The sequence below is a fragment of the Dendrobium catenatum genome, unplaced genomic scaffold, assembly GCF_001605985.2.
Source record: "Dendrobium catenatum unplaced genomic scaffold, ASM160598v2 fragScaff_scaffold_231, whole genome shotgun sequence".
Classification (NCBI taxonomy): Eukaryota; Viridiplantae; Streptophyta; class Magnoliopsida; order Asparagales; family Orchidaceae; genus Dendrobium; species Dendrobium catenatum.
This window is the reverse complement of record NW_021318693.1, coordinates 6,893,977-6,914,889: the sequence shown is the minus strand read 5'-3', so window position 1 is coordinate 6,914,889 and position 20,913 is coordinate 6,893,977. Positions and strand designations below refer to the sequence as shown.

At 35.0% G+C, this 20,913-nt stretch overlaps 1 protein-coding gene across 1 annotated transcript in view; it reads left to right on the top strand.

Annotated features, from left to right (window-relative positions):
* The first annotated feature begins 986 nt into the window (after window positions 1-986).
* The window catches only part of LOC110116761, a 72,400-nt gene continuing 52,473 nt past the window's right edge, over window positions 987-20,913 (top strand). Inside the window, exons 1-3 of the mRNA XM_020850461.2 lie at window positions 987-2,025; window positions 14,426-14,541; window positions 20,537-20,745. Coding sequence (XP_020706120.1) covers window positions 1,193-2,025; window positions 14,426-14,541; window positions 20,537-20,745 — 1,158 coding nt within the window. The 5' untranslated portion in view covers window positions 987-1,192. The remainder of the gene's footprint in view (window positions 2,026-14,425; window positions 14,542-20,536; window positions 20,746-20,913) is intronic.

Genomic DNA, 20,913 nt, shown 5'->3' with positions numbered 1-20,913 from the left:
TTCCCCTTTCATACTCGGCCCCACAACTCGACGTCCTCTCACTATTCGTTGCACACTCACTTAATCCGTTGCACCAAGGAAACAACATATAACATATTTTAAAGAAGTCAACTAATCTAGAGCGGTGTTAATTATAGGCCAAACCCATTCAACAAACATATATGATTTAGATTCCAATTTTATGATCCATTTGAAAAATTGAGTCGGATTCAAGCACAACATCTAATAAAAAAATTAACCTGAATTTGACCTGTCATCGTCCGAACTCACAAGTCCCTTGAGTAGCTCCTTGCCCTGAATGAGTCTCGTGCACCACCAATGCTCGCACCAGTAGCGCTTGCCGTAGACTCGCACACTCTCAACAATATTCGTGTGGTCCTGCCCTTGCTTGTAATTGCACATGCACCCGCAGGCAACCGAGCACTCGCGATGACATGGTCTCCCCTTGCCCCCTCGCAGTCCGCAGTTGCACACTCCGAACTCACACACTCGCACCCACAATCTCCCTCGCGCATTCTCGCTTGCAGCTTGGGCACTTGCACACACAGGTTACATATTCGGTCGTGACAACCGAGTAATCCAGAGGATCTGATCCAGATCTAAATTTTGAACCCATTTATAAAACCGATCTTACTAAAATAAATCAATTTTGAGTTCGATCCGAACATAAACAAATATACTGTATACCTACTTTAACACCTTTAAATCTAAAATGCAAGGAACAACCACGTCAGCTTAGGGGGGAGTTATGTGCAGACAGCGGATCCCGCCTGTTTCGAGTTTCGACCACTACGATTTTGCATTCCCAATAAAAATAAATATAGAAAAAGAAATAATAAAAAAAAGACGATCCTTCGTAAGAGCCACGCAAACCTGTCGTTTTGGAGGCAGAAAAAGGTAAAGAAGGAGAAAAAAATAAAAGTAAGAAAAGAAAGTAAGAAAATTCTTTACTTCTCCTTTCGTCGCTATCGACGACCTCCCCTTTTTCACTTGCCCGAATTGTAAAGGTCTCAGAGGGATACTGTTCTGGGAAATTCGCAACGTCTCCGCTCGGCTCCTTCTCCGTCTTCCTCCTTCCTGCAAGATCCTGCTCGGATCGGGGGAATTCGTTAGGGTTTTCGTGGTAGACATCTTCCATTAACACGAACACTAGGGCTTCTTATGATCTGATGAGTTTCGCCTTCCTCTGCGAATGTCTTTCCCACACTTCTCTGTCCCGCTTCTGCTGCTGTTCTTTTTCGTGGTTTCGGGGAACCCGAATCTTGTTGACCTAGTCGAGGAGGAATCGGAAACGGGAGAGGCTTTCACGGAGTTGAGCGATATTTCTATTTGGCACGACTATTCGCCGCCGTCGCCACCGCCGCCGGCGCCCTTCCATCCACCGACGTGCTCCTGCGAGGATGATCTCGGGGGAGTCGGATCCTTCGACACGCTATGCCTGTTGAAGTCGAGCGTGCAGCGCACCAGTGATGTTTACATTGAAGGTAGCGGTAGCCTTAATCTTCTCCCAGGGGTTGAGTTGAGCTGTCGGATTAAGGGATGCATTGTCCTGGTCAACCTCTCCGGGACAATAACCCTGGAGCCCCGTTCGGCCATCGTGGCAGGGACGGTTAAACTGGCCGCGTTCAACATGAGCATTGGGGATGAGGCTGCGCTGAATTCAGCGGCCTTGGCTGGGGATCCACCGCCAAAGACTAGTGGGGCAGCAACTGGGATTTACGGCGATGGTGGCGGATATGGGGGTCGAGGTGCTAGCTGCTTCGTGAGGGATGGACAGACTCAGGATGACTCATGGGGTGGAGACGCTTATGCTTGGGCGACACTTACGATGCCAGATAGCTACGGAAGCAAAGGGGGTTCTACGAGCCTGGAAGAAGATTTTGGGGGAAGTGGTGGAGGCCGGATTTGGTTGGAGATTGAGGAAGTGCTTGAGGTCAATGGAACTATCAGCGCTGATGGCGGTGATGGTGGACCTAAAGGTGGTGGTGGTTCAGGCGGCAGCATCTATATCACGGCTGCCAAAATGTAATAACGCTATCCATTTTTTTCTTTTTCTTGCATTAATGTCGGTTCCTGTTCACTTAGCATGATAAATCCTGTTGGATTCAGCAGCAAACATGATTACATTATTATGTAAGGGACCACCGATTCATAAGTTAACATTCTGGACTTTACTTTCGATCTCAAGATGTCCTTCCATGTTAGTTTTTTCTTCGTTATTTGTGTATATTACGGTTAACGTGTCAAAGAATTGGGTCCTGATTTTATCGTAATCACGTTTGATTTATGATGACCGCTTTTTGGGACATCTCTTATCTGATATGCAATAAACCATGAATACACCGTCATGCATGGTATGTAAAACGATAAATATTGATTGGGTATTCAGCATTTACAGTTTCGAAGTTGGTATTTATGCACATAATATACTTGTAATTAGGTTTCTACTTAAGTCATTATGCATTTGCTCATCCGTTTATGTCAAATCTATCATTTTGCTTTGCTTGGTAGGCTTCATATTCTCCTCAATCTGAATTGGTGGAAACTTGAAACTTAGGAGGCATATAATTCTACAGTTCCCGCCTGGGGGTGCCCTTGTTTAATATCTCTACCTAACTAGTCATATCCTTAAGCTTAGGGTGTGTTTGGGGCAGTTGTTGATATTTGTAAAGTTAATTGTATAAATCTTATGATGAAGTTATAATGACTATAACTATTGTTTTCTAATATTTTAGCTGCCAAGGTGCAATTTATAAATTAGGAAGTGATTTGCTATTTGGTTATATTGCCTTTGTTACACTTTTATTTTACTAATGATGAAGATGATCTTGTTTTTTTTATGCTCATATAAAGATGTTAATACTCATCAAATTGATATTTTTTCAGAATATGTGATAATAACTTTAAAATTATTGATAATTCAAATTCATTACAGCTTTAAAAAAATATAATTTCACTGAAAGGATATAATAGTATTTGTAAACAATTATACATGTACGTGTTATAATCATAAAATATTTTATTATAAATAACCTAATTGAAATGTATACCAAAGTATATTTTGGTTGTTTGCAAACTTAAAACATGATTAATGATGCATATGCCTCGTCAAAAATACTTTATAGTTAGAACTATATCATTACCTAAGTGCTAATTAATCAAAATATTATAAATGGTTTGAACAAACAAGGTTCCTAGAAGATGATTTTCACACGATGTTAAAAATTTATGCACTTTGCAACTATAACCTACACATTCAAGAAACTAAACAATAATCAAATCATGATGTAGAACAAATCCAAGTTTGCAAAGAAGTGACATATGACAAAGGATGTCTTGACAAACACATTCTATTGCTGAGCTCATTGCATTCTTTACCTTCCATCACTCCAACCGTTTCTTGAAGATGTGAGAGTGAACATTTTGGGCATCAAAGTTTACTTATATTACTCTATAATTCTATAAAGAAATGGGGGCAAAGGGTTCAAAAATTATATTGAAGTCGAGCCAGATGTGAATGGGGAAGGAGGTTGCATTAAGCAGCTTTGTACCACATAAATGTATGAAAAGAAATAAAAAACCGAGATGAGTATTATTATTGTAGCATTTTGTAAAGTAAAGCAAATAAAATTATCCTAAACGGGCCTTTAGTAATGCTAAATGAACATATCTTCTTGGGTCAATGTGGCTTGCCTATTTTGAGCCATATGTTTTCACTTTTAAAGATTGCATTGATGCTCAACATAATGTTTGCCATTATACATGCGAGTATAATGTCATCATTACTTGAAATGCTAAAGTGCTTTGCGGTATTTCTAGGACATATGTAGTAAATTACTTTCCTTAAGATGTTAAGGGGTTTATGCCACCCTACAAAGGAAATAATTACTTTTGGATAACTTGTACATGCTAGCCATGGCTTATGGAGTAGAACATTGGTGGGTGGTGCATACTAATTCACAAAGAATAAGAGGGGAAGTGAAAAAAGATTGAAGTGATGTGCTATCTTTAGATCATGCATTATCACTACCCTTAGCACTAGCTAAAGTCCTTAGGAGGATTTAATTTAATTGACAGGTTTATAAAATTCATCATAAGAGTCGCAGTTGAGATGATAATGATTATTTATACTTTTGAGGTTATAAATAGATTAATTTGTATAATTAGTTGGTTGTCATTTTTATATGAAGAAAACTAGTTGACATTGTTTATACTTTTCAACATATTTAGACTGCAATGTGGACGATCTTGGGTTTGCAAATATACAAATTCAATTTTTTCTATTCATTAAAACATATTGATTTGTGATTAAAACCTTAAAATCAGATTCTATGATTTTCTTTAAAGTGTTATATACAACAACAACAACAACAACAACAACAACAACAACAACAACATCAAGCCTTTATCCCACTATATGGGGTCGGCTTCATGAATCATTTTTCTCCATTGTGCCTTGTTAAAAGTTAAATTCTCATTTAAATCTAATAAAGAAATATCAATTTTAATATTTCCTAACTAAGTCTTTTTAGGTCTACCTCCATTTTTCTTAACATAAGTCAAATCTAATACATCTATTTTCCTAACTGGTAATCGGAAGACTGTCGTTTTATGTGACCAAACCATCTAAGGCGACTCTATTTAATCTTATCTTCCACTGGAGCTACTCCAACCTTTTCATGTGTATGCTCATTTCGTATCTTGTCTCTAAGAGTAAAACTACTCATCCACCTGAGTATCTTCATCTCTGTAACACTTTCCTTAATATTATGTTTTTCTTTTAATGGACAACATTCTGCATCATAAAGCATTGCAGGTCTAACCACAATCTTATAGAATTTTTCCTTAAGTTTGAGTCGGACTTTTGTATCACACAACAAGCCTAATGCATTCCTTCACTTCAACCATCCAACTTGAATTATACTAATAATATCCCATCTATTTCAACATCACACTGAGCAATAGACCCAAGATATCTAAAATGTATTCTCTTATTAATGACTTAATCACCCAAAGTCACAATCCCCCCATAGGAACTATTATTACTAAAATTACACTCCATATATTCAGTTTTAGATCTAGTCAAACGAAAGCCTTTAGACTCTAAGTTTGACCTCTTTAATTCAAGTTTACCTTTAGCTCCCTCTCTAGTCTTATCAACAAGAAGAATATCATCAACAAAAAGCATACACAAGGGTACAACTTCTTGCAAATGTCTAGTGAGAACATCCATGACTAAAGATAAAAGATATGAGCTTAAGGTTGATCCTTGGTGTAATCCAACTGAAATAGGAAAATACTTGGTCAAACCACCTTGTGTATAGATACAAGCAACAACTCCTGCATGCATATCCTTAACGACTTGAATATAAGCATTATTAACCCCTTTCTTTTCTAGAACTCTCCATAGGACTTCTCTTGGAACTTTATCGTATGCTTTCTTTAAATCAATAAATATCATATGTAGATCATACTTATTCTCTCTATACTTCTCCATCAAACCTCTCAATAAATGTATAGCTTCCATAACAAACATATCCTATATGAATCCAAATTGATTTTGAGAAACATTAATATCACGTCGTAACCTATGCTACATAACTCTCTCACATAGTTTTAAAGTATGACACATTAACTTAATTCCTCTGTAATTCTCGCAATCTTGTGCATCACCTTTATTCTTAAAAATAAGAATCAACACACTCATTCTTCACTCAACTGACATCTTTTTTAGTCTTCAAAATAATATTAAAAAGTTTAGTAAGCCAAGAAATTCCTTATTCTCCTAAGCATTTCCACACCTCTATTGGAATATCATTAGGTCCAACAACTTTTTCATACTTCATTTTCTTTAAAGTCTCTCTAACTTCGGTTTTACTAATATGCCGATAAAATAAAAAAATCTTTATTTATACTTAGGGTGCTAAGGCCACTACAGTCAATCACATTCTCATAATATTCATTGAAGAGTTTATAAAAATATTTCATCCACCTTTGTTGACTATACTCATCTTCATTCTTAGTACACTTCACTTGAATTAAATTCTTATTACTCTTATATCTATGTTTGACTAACTTATACATATATCTTTCGCCTTTCTTAGTATCTAATCTATTATATAAATAATTAAAAAATGTAATTTTTACATTACATATTGCTTTCTTTAAAGTGTTATATGCAATAAAAATCCTCATGACATAATAATGCTCGGCACTAGGGGTGCAAACGAGTCGAGTCGAGCTCGAGCTAGGGGGTGTTCGAGTCGAGCTCAACTGTCAAATACCGAGCTCGAGCTCGAACTCGAGTCGAGCTCAAAAGTCGAGCCCTACTCGGCACTAACAAAAAATTCATCAGCCTAAACTGATGTATTAGGCACAACCAAGGCTTTATAACCAAAGGCCCAACTAATCTATTCTTGCGAGTGATCTGACACTGCTTGTGTGTTAAAGGTTAACAAATGTAGGCTTAAATCCCATTTATCCATCATAGATTGTAAGAGTCATAATAACTGACATTCTATCTTCTTGAAAATCCTCTATTATTCCCTTCCCATATGGTATTCAATTATGCCATTGAGGATTTCCCGAATTGACTATGGTAGCTTTGACATATCAACACTGGGAGCTATTAATTAACCCAAAGGCTTGAATTGCTCAACAAGGTGCAATGATGACTTTATAGAAAATGTTCTATCCACTTTGGAATTGGGTTGTTAGTTGTTAACCCTATCTTTATTTGGTTGTAATCATATAAAACTATCCAACACTGGTCACACCTTGAGCATTAATGGTAGTACAACCCATCTTCATGTGATATGATGAAAATGACTTCTTAGAAAAAAGTAGGAAGACATGAAAGTACTGTTTGATTTTTTTTTTATTGCTTCATGTTTGTACAAAGATTTGAGGTATATGTAAACTTGTTCATTTGTTTTACATATGAAAACAATCAAAGCTAATCACACAAAATACAAAGAAGGGAGAATAATCTCTTAAGGGGCTGACAATTATGTGGCACATGGAAGTAATCTGAGTGCCTTATATTAGACAATCTAATGGTTAAAAACACTTAATATGTGTGCCCAATGATCCCTATCATGATTGACTGGCATGGGGGTCCCATAGAAAGAGATTGCGTAGTAGTTTCCCGCAATTTTTAACGCTCCCCTGAAACCAAATGGTATGGATCTAACATTCCAAGTTTGCTTACAATATTTTTGAATGTGAGGTTGTAGGGTCTTTTGATGAATATGTTGATGAGTTGACTTCCTATTAGAACGAATGAATATATTTTTTCCAAATTTGTGGTTGGGTGGTTAACTCAGAGTTTTATATAATAAGAGAGCATATGGGTCATTAAATATAAGAAGAAGAATGTCATGAGTTTTGTATAATAAGAAGAGTGTCATGAGTTTTATATATTGACAGAATATATGGGCATTAAATGTAAATTTTATTTTGTTATAATAAAATATTTTATCACGTATGTGAGTTAAACGACAAGTGAATGGTAGCTTGAGGTTTGTGAAGATGAGTGTTAATATTTATGTGTGGTAATAGTATTAAGTGGCTTCGGGATGTTTAATGGAGGGTAGAAGATGCATTAATATATTGAGAAGTTATAATGCATGTGAATAGATAAGGGGAAAGTGGGTTAAACACTAATGACAAGGCTTAAAGGTCATGCAAAAGACTTGCACAAGATATGTATCTAGAGCTGACCATAAGTTAGGTATGTTCTTGGATGTGATGGTTGTGTGGAGTTGAGGTTATTTTTTTGCGAAAAATATTTTTGATAAAACTACTTTCGAATGTGGAGTGACAATATTAGCCTAATTTGTATTATGCCATGAAGCTTTGTTGTGAATCTATAAATGACAAGAAAATATATTTTTTTGCATTTGTGTACAATTTTTCTGCAAATATAAGGGTAACACCATGCACAACAATCTCTCCGTAGACCTTGCATTAGTGGGAGACTAGATATGAAATATGATATTGAAAATATGTAGTTGACATTCATATCTACTAGTAGGGCATGATGATTTTTTTTCATATATCTCATGTATTCAATCATCTTGATTGCTCTCTCTGGCAAAACCATCAATGATGTTAACGAAGGAGTTATGGAGTTGCAGTTGATTTGGGTCCTTTTTCTGGAGAACAAGCCAAGGTGAAGGAAAAGATAAATTAAACAAGGCAGATTCTAGCTCTAGTTATTTGGTTGAATTATAGCTACTTCTCGAGGTACACCAAACCACTATATTGATTTGGTGACTGCAGCAAATACAATCTTGGAGGACGCCAAAGGGAGTTGTCAACGAAATGCTACTGTTTTCTTCTGGCATGGGTGCAATCCAAAATAAACAATCATTGTTTAAGGAAAGAAAAGTATCTTGGCCAGAAAAGTTTGTATTTTTTGCGTTCAACTGGCATTACATTTGTATTGTGTTCATCTTCAAAGAGTTGACATTTCGTTTGTTAGATTGCAAGTGTGATCGCTATGGGCATGAAATTATGGAAATGTGCTTACGGGTAGGGTATATGGATTTTAGCATTTCCTAAACAATTCAAATTTATGTTAGGGCAGCTTTGTGAAAAAAAATGAATTTATGTTTTTGAAAAGGAAGTTGAATGGCAGTCATGATCATAATAATATCAATTTGGAAATTATGTGTTTTGGAGACTCACCATTGGGAGGTGGTTGAGTCTAATTTGAAATCATAGTTTTTTGTGAGTGGCTTGTCAAAATTCATGAGCGAAGTAAAAAGAGGACTGGCCCAACCAGACTATTTTTTCTTCAGCAGACAGCAAACGAGGAAACTTGGTGCATGCGGTAGCCATAAAGGCTGTGTGTGAAGTCGGTTGCTGCTTGAGGTTAGAGGACACTGCAGTGGTCTGTTTCCCAGTGAGGATGAGGAGAGGTGGAAGGTGAAGCAACTCGTCTATCTGGTGGATGAGATATCAGCTAGGGTTTCCTCTGTCTCTCCTGTGGATGTGCTATCCTCTATAACTTTGAAGTCATCATGAATGAGGGAGTTGCGGAGCAGTTTCAAGTTATATGAGAATATATTTGGTGTTTTAAAAATGTATATTAGGGGTATTATGAGAACCAATTGTGGGCTTTTTTTGTCCTCTAATTTGTCAAGCTGTACTAAGGAAATGAAGAAAGCTCCACAAGAATTTGCTCTGAGCTTCTCCATTTGATTGTTATTTCTCTCGGCTGGGAAAGCTATTTGTGGGGTGCAGGTGCTGCCCCCATGCTTTCTAGCACTTAAAATATAAAATAATGGAAACTGATGCGGACAAAGTTTCTTTTTTATTAGTGGTTAGCTTAAATGTTTTTGTAATCCAAAATAACGTAAATTCTAACTCTTGAAGAACTAGTTGAACTTTAATTAGAAAAAATAGGCCATATTGCCATGGAGGCTTATTGCCTATTATGACTTGAACCATTTTTAAATCATCACTGGCTAGAAGAAACTTCCATATTGATGAGTTAAATATCTTAATTTATGCGACTCAACCTAATTTATGTTGTATTGTAAAATCTTTGCAACTGAAGATTTGTCTAATTTATTTTGGTAAGAAATTTCCATGCTACAGTTAGTCGGTGGTATCTTATGACTTCTGACTTGGGACCTTTTTTTAGTCAAATGATGTAATCAAAATGTTCTTATGTTGGGTAAGGCTCCCTTTCCATTTGATCGTGATAGACATTCTCACATTCATTTGTCTTTGTAAAGCTATTAAACTTTTCCGGTCATATATTAATTCAAGATTTTGTATTGCATTGCTAAAAATGTTATCAAAAAAACTGATTCATCGTATCATAATTCTGCGGAAGAATTCTTGTATGGAAAATCAGTCAATTTATGGTTTATAAATTTGAAGTTCCTACTTTTTTAGCTTGGGTTCAAATCAATGTTAGCTTAATTAATGTCAGTGGCATTTGTAAGTTCTTAATGCTACCCAGACTTTTCTATTTTGATGTTTTTTTTAAAAAATTATATATATATATATATTTTCTACATTTACCAAAAGGTAATGCTTATCAATATTTTTCTGGATTTCTATAGTGTATAAATATGTTTACACTATATCTTGCAGCAATATTGTGTAGATTTGATATTATTGTAGATTCAGTTATTTATCTTATTATAGACGTGATACTTCATTTTCTTATTATGCTAAATCTAGAAAACTATTAGCCTTAATCTCGACCAATAGAGTTAGAGGAAAGTCACTTCCAGAATTCATTTTATAATGTGTACTTGTCCTCCCAGTCTTTCTTTGTCGCTTGACGGGAGTGACAAAAGGACTTATCCCAAATAAGTTCTTTTATGGAATCCAGAGCAGACCATTACCTCATCGGACGGTGTTATATACTTATATTTGAACGCAGGGGAAGAGTTTATACTGTAAACTTATGCCATACCGTATTTAGGAACCTTTGTGCAGATGTCATATATAGCAGTTAACATGATAATTTTAGTTGTTCTTTATCTTCTTAAAAAAAAAAAAGTAGTTGTTCTTTGATGCACACCATCCATGTCGGCTGATTATTTGACCAAGTTAGCCCCACAAGTTCAGTTTCTTATAGACCAATTATAAGGACTTAAATCAGGCAACGATTGAGTTGAACTGAACCAATTTTCATACATTTTAGGCCATTTTTTTATTCGAATTTTGCATTTATTATTTTATTAATTTTATTATTACATTAAATATAATCATGGTATGGGTATGCTCATCCTCATTTTAGGTATGGACAAAGAGAAAATGACCAAAATAGTCCCTTGACTCTTTATGAAAGAATAAAATAGTCTCCGATTATATTAAAGAACTATTTTGGTCTCTCAACTCCTTAAAGAAGAATCAAAATAGTCTCACTATTGGATTATTTTGGTTCCTTTTTAAGGACTTGATGGATCAAAATGATCCTTTAATATAGGGGACCATTTTGATCCTTAATTAAAAGTATAGGGACCATTTTAGTCTTTTTCCCTATGGATAAAGATTCTTTCATCTATATCCTATGTTTGTTTTTCTTAAAAATGTGTTATATGTAGATTTTAATTATTGATTGTATTTGTTAAATGGAATAAATGTGATAGGAAATACTTAAGTTGGCAAGTACCCCTTAAGGGAAATACTTGAGTTTGCAAGCAAACCTAACAGTAATTGGTGAAAAACAACAAGAAAGCTGCTGATTTCAGAGAGAAATCAGCACTAAGATGCAGAATTTTCAGGAAATTGGAGAGAAAAACACAAGCAAACTTCTTCTATTCAATCCACGAACAAGAAAAAACAATAAACGATACAAGTTTCTTTAATTCGAGAGGAAGAAACAACTCTCCAAATATCTAGCCAAGCCTAAAGTCCAAAGGAATAAACCCTAGATTTGAGCATTTGATTTCAAACTCAAGATGAAACTCTAATTCTTGCATTAGTAACTAATTGAAGCCAAAGGAGAAATATAAAATCCCTAAACAATCCCTCATTCAAATATTTCCCTCCAAAGCAATTATTAATCAAGATGTGGGCCCCATAGGAGCAGTCGGCCCCTTCCATTCCTTCTCCCTTCCTTGGGCCAACGACTGTAGAATAAAATCGGTCCACTAGGGACCGGTTCAATAGGGACAGTCGGCCTTTCTTGGGCTAGCTTGAGCCATTCACAAGTGTTTTCTCTTGATCTAAATTGTGTATGTGGGTAACTTTAAGTCATGTACTTTTTATAAAGATTATTTCTTCCTTATTCTAGGATTGTTTTTCCTTACAAATATAAATGATTATATGGATATTTGATCATTGATTATTTATTTGATGAATGCAATAATTGTTGAGGCTAATCATGAGTGTTTTCTCTTGATCTAAGTTGTGTATGCAAACCACTTCAACTTGTGAATAGAACCAATTTTCAAACAATTAGAGCTTCATATTTTTCCCTAAATTTTGCATTTTATTATTTTTCAAAATTTATAGTTTTTATTATTACATTAAATATAATAAAGTTAAGGAAAATTTCATCTTTTTACTTGATATGTATAAATATTCTTTTATCCCTATCTCAGGGTTTCCTTTCTTCATAAATCAAAATGCTTATATGTACATTTGTTAATTATTTATTTGATGTTGTTGAGGCCAATTATGAGTGTTGTATTTTGATCTGTGTTCTATACGGGGATCACTTCAAATTATATGAATGATATTCCTTTTTTTCTTTTCTCATTGCTTTCATTTTTGTTTGAGGTGCTCAGTCCTCCATCCATTTGGTATCAAAGCGAGATGAGATTTCCAATAAGACCAACCATTGGTATTAGAGTTAGGTTTTTATTCTGTGACATATGAGTTATGGAGGATGCGCTGCAATTATTTCGCCTGTAATAAAATAAAATATTTGATCCAAGTTTACCAGCTTATTTTGGTGTCCATTTTTAGACGGAAATGACCAATAAGGGGTCATTTATTTACTGTGTTCAAAGATGATTTAACCTAAACGCAAACTTTTTATCAGACTATGTTGTACACAGAACTAACTACTCAAGGCTTGGATTATGTCAATCTAACGAATTTCTTAGTTTTGTGATTCATAGGATTGTAGAATGGGTTCTACTGGTTTTCCTAATTATTAGCATTTTGAGCAAGATAGATTTACACTGTACAGTGGTTTGCCAGGGAGAAAAAATGTGTATTGAGTGTTAAATCCCTAGCAAACAAAATGGAGTAAATAAATTGCTAACCAGAAAAGGTTACATATTCCAGCACGATGATCTTGTGATGGCTAGTTCCCTTGATAGTTACTCGTTATCTCTCTGAGTGGTGGTGATCTTCCTCTCTAACATGCAATTTTTCTACAGTGGTTGCTCCTGCATTACATTTAAATTCTCTATATCATGAATAACCAACCTTTGCTCTTCAACAGCATTGATCAAGGCTGGTTCAAACAAATTTAAATGTTATTTACTAATTATAGAAGACAATTGTATGTATCTAGAAAAATCTTTTTTGTACACATTTTCTTCAATTCTTTACACTATTTTGAATGACCCATATCTGATGCTATGAGAAAATCAAAATCCATTTTAGTAGCGGCTCCTATTGATGAGTAGTCATAACCGTTTTTCTATGTATTTATGTATAGTATTTCTTTGAATAAAAAAGTTTTCATTTAAAAGCAATTAGTGATATGCAGAAGACTCTTAATATTATTCTGGCTGATAATTTCCTTTTTTCCATAGGATTCACTAAGAAATGATTATAATTATTATCTCCTTGTCTAAAATTTCCTGAATTTTACTTTTTCCTTTTGCAACGGGACGCCAGAAAATAGAAGTTATGCCTAAATTTGTTCTTCCTAATATTTTTGCATGCTAGCTCATGCAATATTTGTCTCAATCTCATCTTATTACCAGACACATGCCCCTGCTTTCAATAGGATGGCAAGGAATAATGTTGTGAATAAAATATGATTGTAGCACTCTTTTGTTTTCTTAAATTTCTGCTATTTTAGATAAAAAATATCATGTTAGAGATTGGAGTAATATTTCAACCTTAGATGATAAAGAACAAATTTCAATTAGAGTTCAATAACTCAATGTAATCCTTCATGGAATGCACATCCTCTTCCTCCTCTTTCCCTAGGATGATTTGAGCCTTCACTTCCTTATGGAAGGAGCAGTTCAGATACTTAAGTGTAATCCTCTAGTGTCAATGATGTTCTTTACGTGCTTTCATCCTTCTCCCATTTACTTATTCAGCAGTAAAATAGACCGAAGAGAACAAAGCCTCACCAAAATTGTATAACTGAAGAGCGATGAATTACCATTGCTTTTTTGAAGAGTCAGAGATAGTCCCAGCTGAGGACTATCTTCTAGAAATGGGATAATATGAATATCAAATATTAAATAAATAAAAAAAATCTTCTAGAAATGGGAAAGATTTGAATTAAAGTAGTTGGATGTTGGCGCAACCCTTTAGATCACCATTTTGTGCCTCATTCTTTGTCACTAGAGTGCTTGCTTCCAGCTTGTATGGTAAGTATCTTAAAAATTTGGTATCCATTGGAAGCAATTTTGGTAAGCTATATAAACTATTGTTGTTATTGTGAAGTTTTGAAACATTTTTTTACATATTAAAATTTTGATATGAATGTTTTCTTTTAAATGATTATCACCAGACAGATATTTTTATTTTTAGTATTAATTTTTAATGACTTTTGTATGGAATCAAGGAGTTCTTATAATCTTATTAGAGCATTCTTTACAGGATATGCCAAATGTCTATTTTCTTCTTTATTGAACGTTGCTTTAGATATATTATATATATAATAGATTGATGCTGTGCCATTCCCTAATCTTACATCTTTGTCATTAATTGTTTGTGTTTTACTAATATCATCCAACCTTGATTTGATGAGGGGCAGAAAGGGTGGTGGCAAGATTAGCGCTTCAGGAGGTGATGGCTTGGCTGGAGGTGGAGGAGGGCGTGTGTCTGTTGATATTTTCAGCAGGCATGATGAGCCTGAAATTTTTGTTCATGGTGAGAGATCTTTTCTGCTTACGTATGGCATCATATTAAGTTAAACTGTAATTGAGTGTTTGCAGGATCAGTGATCATCATTTAATAATGCTATTGCATTGGTGATGATTAATATCTTTTTAAAAAAATTGGTTGTCTTAAGTGGTGTTCAAATTGGATGTTTCTTCATGCATTCAAAGCCAAGGGCTTATTTTATATTTCAGTTTTTTTTCCTTTTGTTTGATGTTTAGTTTCAAAATTCTAGATTCTAATACATAAAAGAAATATTTATTTTTAAAATGCTTGTCTCCATTGCTTGTTTTACTTTTTCGCAACAATTTCTTAGGCACTGCAATAACTGTATCCAGTTTCTTGATACATATCAAATGCGAACCAATGCTTCCGTTGATATTCCTACTTTCTTAAGCTCAAGAAAATCAACATAAAAAAAAAAAAAAAAACACACTAAACGCCTATCATATGCTATATTGCTTTTTTCTGTAGCATCCATTTTTTCATCTTCTTGGAAATTTAAACTTTTCATTTGCATTGGAGCTGCATCTGGACTTATTTCTATCTTCAAACCCCACATTTGTACTTTTTAATGCGAATGGTGTATACTGCTTGCAGCTCTTTTGAGTAAATTACAAGATAGCCTGATATTTTTGCTCAACCCTTCATGTTGGTTGGTCGATTTTTTAAGCTAATTAGGCCCCAAATTTTCTTTGAGGTCTTAATTTAGTTTTTTTTTATTGTTTTTCATGGTGGTTATATCATATTTAACTAAATTTATAATATTCACCTGATAATTTAAATGTAAGTTTCTCAAAATTTTTAAATTTATTGAACTCAATATACTTAACATCATTGACTAGAAGAAGGAAAGTTTAAATGCCTAGAGGTTGAACTTCAAAGGTTCCATTTTTATCCAAAACATCCTGGCTTTATAATCGAAATAAGTTCTTGAGAAAGAAAATGAATCATAATTCATTGAGGAGAGAAGAGAAGCAAAGAGGTGGAGAGGTATAAGCCGGTGACTTAATTGTTTCAACATACAAGCATCCTATTTATAAGAGAATTTAAGCATGAAAAGAAAGTAGAAGAAAGCAGACAACAACAACAACAATACAACATCAAGCCTTTATCCCACTATGTCGGGTCGGCTATATGAATCATTTTTCGCCATTTTGTCATGTTAGGAGTCAAATTCACATTTAAATCTAATAAAAAAAGTCATTTCTAATATTTTCTAACCAAGTCTTTTAGATTTATCTCTACCTTTTTTAACATATGCCAAATATAATACATCTACTCTCCTAACCGGGTCATCAAAATGCCGACGTTTTATGTGATCAAACCATCTAAGGCGATTCTCTCTAATCTTATCTACCACTGGAGCTACTCCAACCTTTTCACAAATACACTTGTTTCTCACCACCATCTTATAGAATTTTTCCTTAAGTTTGAGGGGTATTTTCTATCACACAATAGTTGCATTCTTCCACTTCAACCATCCAACTTGAATTCTATTAACAATATCCCCATTTATTTCACCATCATTCTAGACAATAGGCCTGAGATATCTAATACGTGTGCTCTTATTAATGACTTGATCGCCTAAAGTCACAATCCCCCCACTAGATCTATTCCTACTAAGATTACATTCCACGTATTTAGTTTTAGATATACTAAAATGAAATCCTTTAGACTCTAAAGTGACCTCCATAATTCAAGTTTAACTTCAACTCTCTCTAGTCTTATCCACAAGAAGAATATCATCAGCAAAAAGCATACACCAGGGTACATTCTCTAGCAAATGTTTAGTAAAAATATCCATGACTAAAGCAAAAAAGATATGGGGTTAAAGTTGATCCTTGATGATATTTCTTAACAAGAAAGCAGACCAATGAAAAGAAATAAAAGAAATCAATTTGAGATTTTTCATAACAAACAACATCATTGTGACAGAATATGCTAAAATAATGCATCATCTTTATTGCAGAATAAAATGATATTTGTTATTACTTTATAGGTGATTTTGATAATATATTTAATAGCAATGATTTAGTAATAATGTGCTGATTATGAACTCATCATCTCCCTGGGTAAGAAGTAAGAACTCTTCTTAGGGGAGTGCTCAATAAGATACTCCACCAATAGGGTAGGGGTCTACACGGTGCAGCTCATTAAGGTATCATCAAAATAGGCGAGAGGCTCTGCCAACTAAGAAGTGTGCTGTTCCGTTGAGCCAAAAGTGATCTCATAAATGATTTTATGCTCCACAATGCCTGCAGGAGTTGCTAGGATGCAAGGTAGAATAAAAGCAATGGATGTAGGAGAAACTCCACCTAATAGTGCAGTGTTTCATAAAATCGTCTCTAAATTGGTCATAGAAGATATCTATTGATTCTTCATTTTGAGGGTAAGTTTTTGAAATCGACTGGTGGTTGAAGAAGGAAATCCAAGATATTATTTCGGTGTGAAAAGCGGCACCTTAAGAAGCTGTGGATTTAATTCTGTGTGTATATATTTATAATGGGAAGATTATTCTATGATTACAACTGTAAATATTTTTTCCATGTTCTAATGTAGGCTAATTTTCTTCCTGAATTTGTCTATAAATTACGATGTATCTAAGTGTTGAATCAATAAGAAGTTATTCCTTCAGATTCACCACCGGTGATAATGATACAGGGTACAAAATAATTGTTAGTTTAATGGAGGAGAATTGGTGCTGGTAGGCAAAAATTAAGAGATCAAATTATGACGTCTGCTTGTTGTAGAAGAGGATGTTGAACCTAAAATGGGTTAATTCGCTACCTCTTTGGGGCTAGTTAGCTTAAATGGGATTTTCTTTAGCTCTTTAAAATAGGTATCCATGTCGATGAGTAAATTAATGCCATATGTTCTTATTTGGTTAGTGAACCAGTAGTATAATATGGAATAGGTCTGCTTATTGATATTCTTGAATTGGTTGATGTTGGTGATTTATGGTTGCATGTGTTTTTTAGGGTTAAAAAAGATAGATTTCATGTTTGATATGTTTAAAGTGTTCAGTTAAGTTGTTTTAATCAATAGTATGTCCAGCTTAAAAATCCTAGTCAATCTTAACTATAGTTATACTTGTTAATAATATTTGTTTTAGTTAAAAATTTTCTTTTTGGGAAGATATGATGACACCCAAAAGGAAATTATTTGCGTATTTGGTTGCGATATTGCAAAGAATTCAAGCATTATGTTGCATTTTGCATTGTTATATGCTTGGAAGGCTTGCTCTTCCTATTCAAAGACTTGCAATTGTTAGTGTTTTGGAAGAGAAAAATAAGCGCATGCTTTTAGCAAATGTGCAACGTAAGATTTCCATTAATTTAAATATATTACGGGTAATGTAATATTTTAGTGAAAAGTGAATACAGCTGATCATGGTTAGACTACACTTGATGTAGGCAAAGGGGGGTCAAACATTTTGAATTATAAATTTGGAGAGCTTCTAGGTCCTCTATTAGATTAGCTCATTAATGTCTAGTAGAGAGCCTTTTTAGCTCATAAATTGAGGTTAATTCCCCCCCACTTTGCAGCCCCTTTGGTTCCCCCACCTAGCTCTCCTTCCCATGGCTGATTCCTCCCCCTTTTATTGTCTGTTCCGGTCCCCTAGCTGCTGTTCCAGTTCCCCGCTTGGCTCCTGGTCCGGTTCCTGTGCAATCCCTTCGGTTTCCTCCCTGATTGCTGTTTCATGTGGCTGTTTTACCCGGTTCATGTGCTGCCTTTTTGGGTGCTGTTATGGAATTAATTTTGGCTGTTTGGGAGCTGTTTTTGGACTGTTTCTGGACTTATTGCTGGTTGCCATTTTTGGGTGGCTAAAGTTGTCCTTTGAGCTCTCTTTTGGTGGCTGTTTGGCTGCCCCTTTTTCTCCTATAAATATTAGGTGTTTTGTATTCAAAAGAAGGAGATTATGTGATAGTTTTTGGAGCCTAAACCTACGGGTTTCTTCGTGGAAAAGCTTGCGAGCTTGTTCCATTCCTCTCTTCTCCTAGGAAAGCTTGCGAGCTTCTCCTCCCTTTCGTCTCGACTTGCCTCCTATCCGCAAGTGACCATTCCAATTGTATCGTTCTTCTCAATCAATCATGAATGCAGGTTTAGGTGTATGTTTGTGTTTGTGTTTGTGTCAAAGTTTGTAATAATCTTTTATCTTATAAAAGTTGTCTTTTTGAGTATTTTGTGTCATTTTTATTTTCTTAGGAAGAGTTGCTTTTGCTTGCAAATAATTAGGGGTTGTCCTAATTTTTGCTTGCATCAATTTGGTATCAGAGCCTAGGTTAGGATTTTCCTAGGTTGTTTGTCTTCCTTTCTTTAAAATAAAAAAATCGGAAAAGAAAGTCAAATCCGTCAGCAAGCCGAAGTTCCGATTCATGTGGAAGATCTATCATCAGAATTGGCTCATTTAGCTTATAAGGGAATGTACTGAATTCGACTCATCAGGAGATGAAAATTTTCAACCGGAGGAGAATTGATGTAGGCAAAGGGTGGGTCAAAATATTTTGAATTATAAATTTGGAGACCTTCTAGGTCCTCTACTAGAATCAGCTCATTAATGTCTAGTAGATAGCCTTTTTAGCTCATAAATTGTGGTTCATTCCCCCCCCCATTTTTCTGCCCCTTTGATTACCCCACCTAGCTCTCCTTCCCATGGCTGATTCCTCCCCCTTTTATTGTCTGTTCCGGTCCCCTAGCTGCTGTTCTAGTTCCCTGCTTGGCTGCTGGTTCGATTCCTGTGCAGTCCCTTCGGTTTCCTCCATTGTTGTTATTTCCCGTGGCTGTTTTACCCGGTTCATGTGCTGCCTTTTTGGGTGCTGTTATGGAATTAATTTTGGCTGTTTGGGGGAGCTGTTTTTGGACTGATTGCTGGTTGGCTGTTTTGGGTGGCTAAAGTTGTCATTTGGGCTCTCTTTTGGTTGCTGTTTGGCTGCCCTTTTTTATCCTATAAATATTAGGTGTTTTGTATTCAAAAGAAGGAGATTATGTGATAGTTTTTGGAGCCTAAACCTGCGGGTTTCTTTGTGGAAAAGCTTTCGAGCTTGTTCCATTCCTCTCTTCTCCTAGGAAAGCTTGCGAGCTTTTCCTACCTTTCGTCTCGACTTGCCTCCTATCCACAAGTGACCACTCCAATTGTATCGTTCTTCTCAATCAATCAAGAATGCAGGTTTAGGTGTATGTTTATGTTTGTGTTTGTGTCAAAGTTTGTAAGTCTTTCATCTTATAAAAGTATTCTTTTTGAGTATTTGTGTCATTTTTATTATCCTAGAAAGAGTTGCTTTTGCTTGCAAAAAATTAGGGATTGTTCTAATTTTTGCTAACATCAACCCTGCATCAATTTATTATTTTGATCAAATGCTACTAGATATGCAGATACACTCAGAAGTCAGAAGTTAGATTCTTTGTGGAGGTTTTTTGTTATGGTTTACTTGTTTATTGCTGAGGGATTTTATAACTTTGACCTGTTTTCTAATATGATTGGGAACAATTTGAAAGGCCATGCCTAATTTAAAGTCTTTTCATATCACGTTTACTTAGGCATGATACTAAAACATTCATTTCTATCGTGTACAAACCTGTCACCTTTATCTTCCATTGGTGTTCCTAGGGTAGGGCCGGTAGGCTTTTATTACCGAGTGTTGATGCTGTAAAATGGTCGTCTTGGTTAAACTATTCTAGCATCAGCATTATGTCAGCTGCTTGTTAGATTTTATTTGATGTTGAAATCCTTTTTGTGCTGCTCGTGCTGATCTATGCATGTTTGCTGTTCTCACTATCTGTTGAATCTTAGCTACGTTGTGTGTTCCATCAAACTGGCTTTAAAGTTTCTTGTACTTATATCCAATTTTCACGGATCTGGTGTTTCTCTTCCATTCATATTAGTTTCGTATTAGTTCCTCTTTTGTTTGTTTTCTTCTAATTGATTGCATATAATTTGTCTAATATATATATAGTGACGAGGAAATTTGTGTCTTGTTTGCAGGAGGTATGAGTCTGAGTTGTCCAACTAACAATGGTGCTGCTGGGACTCTTTATGATGCTGTACCTCGAAGCCTTATTATGTCAAACCACAACCGCTTAACATGGACTGATACTCTTCTTTTAGAATTTCCTTATCAACCACTTTGGACAAATGTTTTTGTTCGAAATAATGCCAAAGCTGTTGTTCCTTTGCTATGGAGTCGTGTACAGGTGAGTGAAAAGATACACCTCTATTAAATCTCTCAACTTGGGTAAGTTTTGGATTTATCATCTGAAGGTAAACTAATAGTTTACATTATCTGTGAATATTTATGATCCTTGGCATTATAGTGCCTGAAAAGTAACTCATCATAGTTCTGCATCGTAATTGTTATTTGG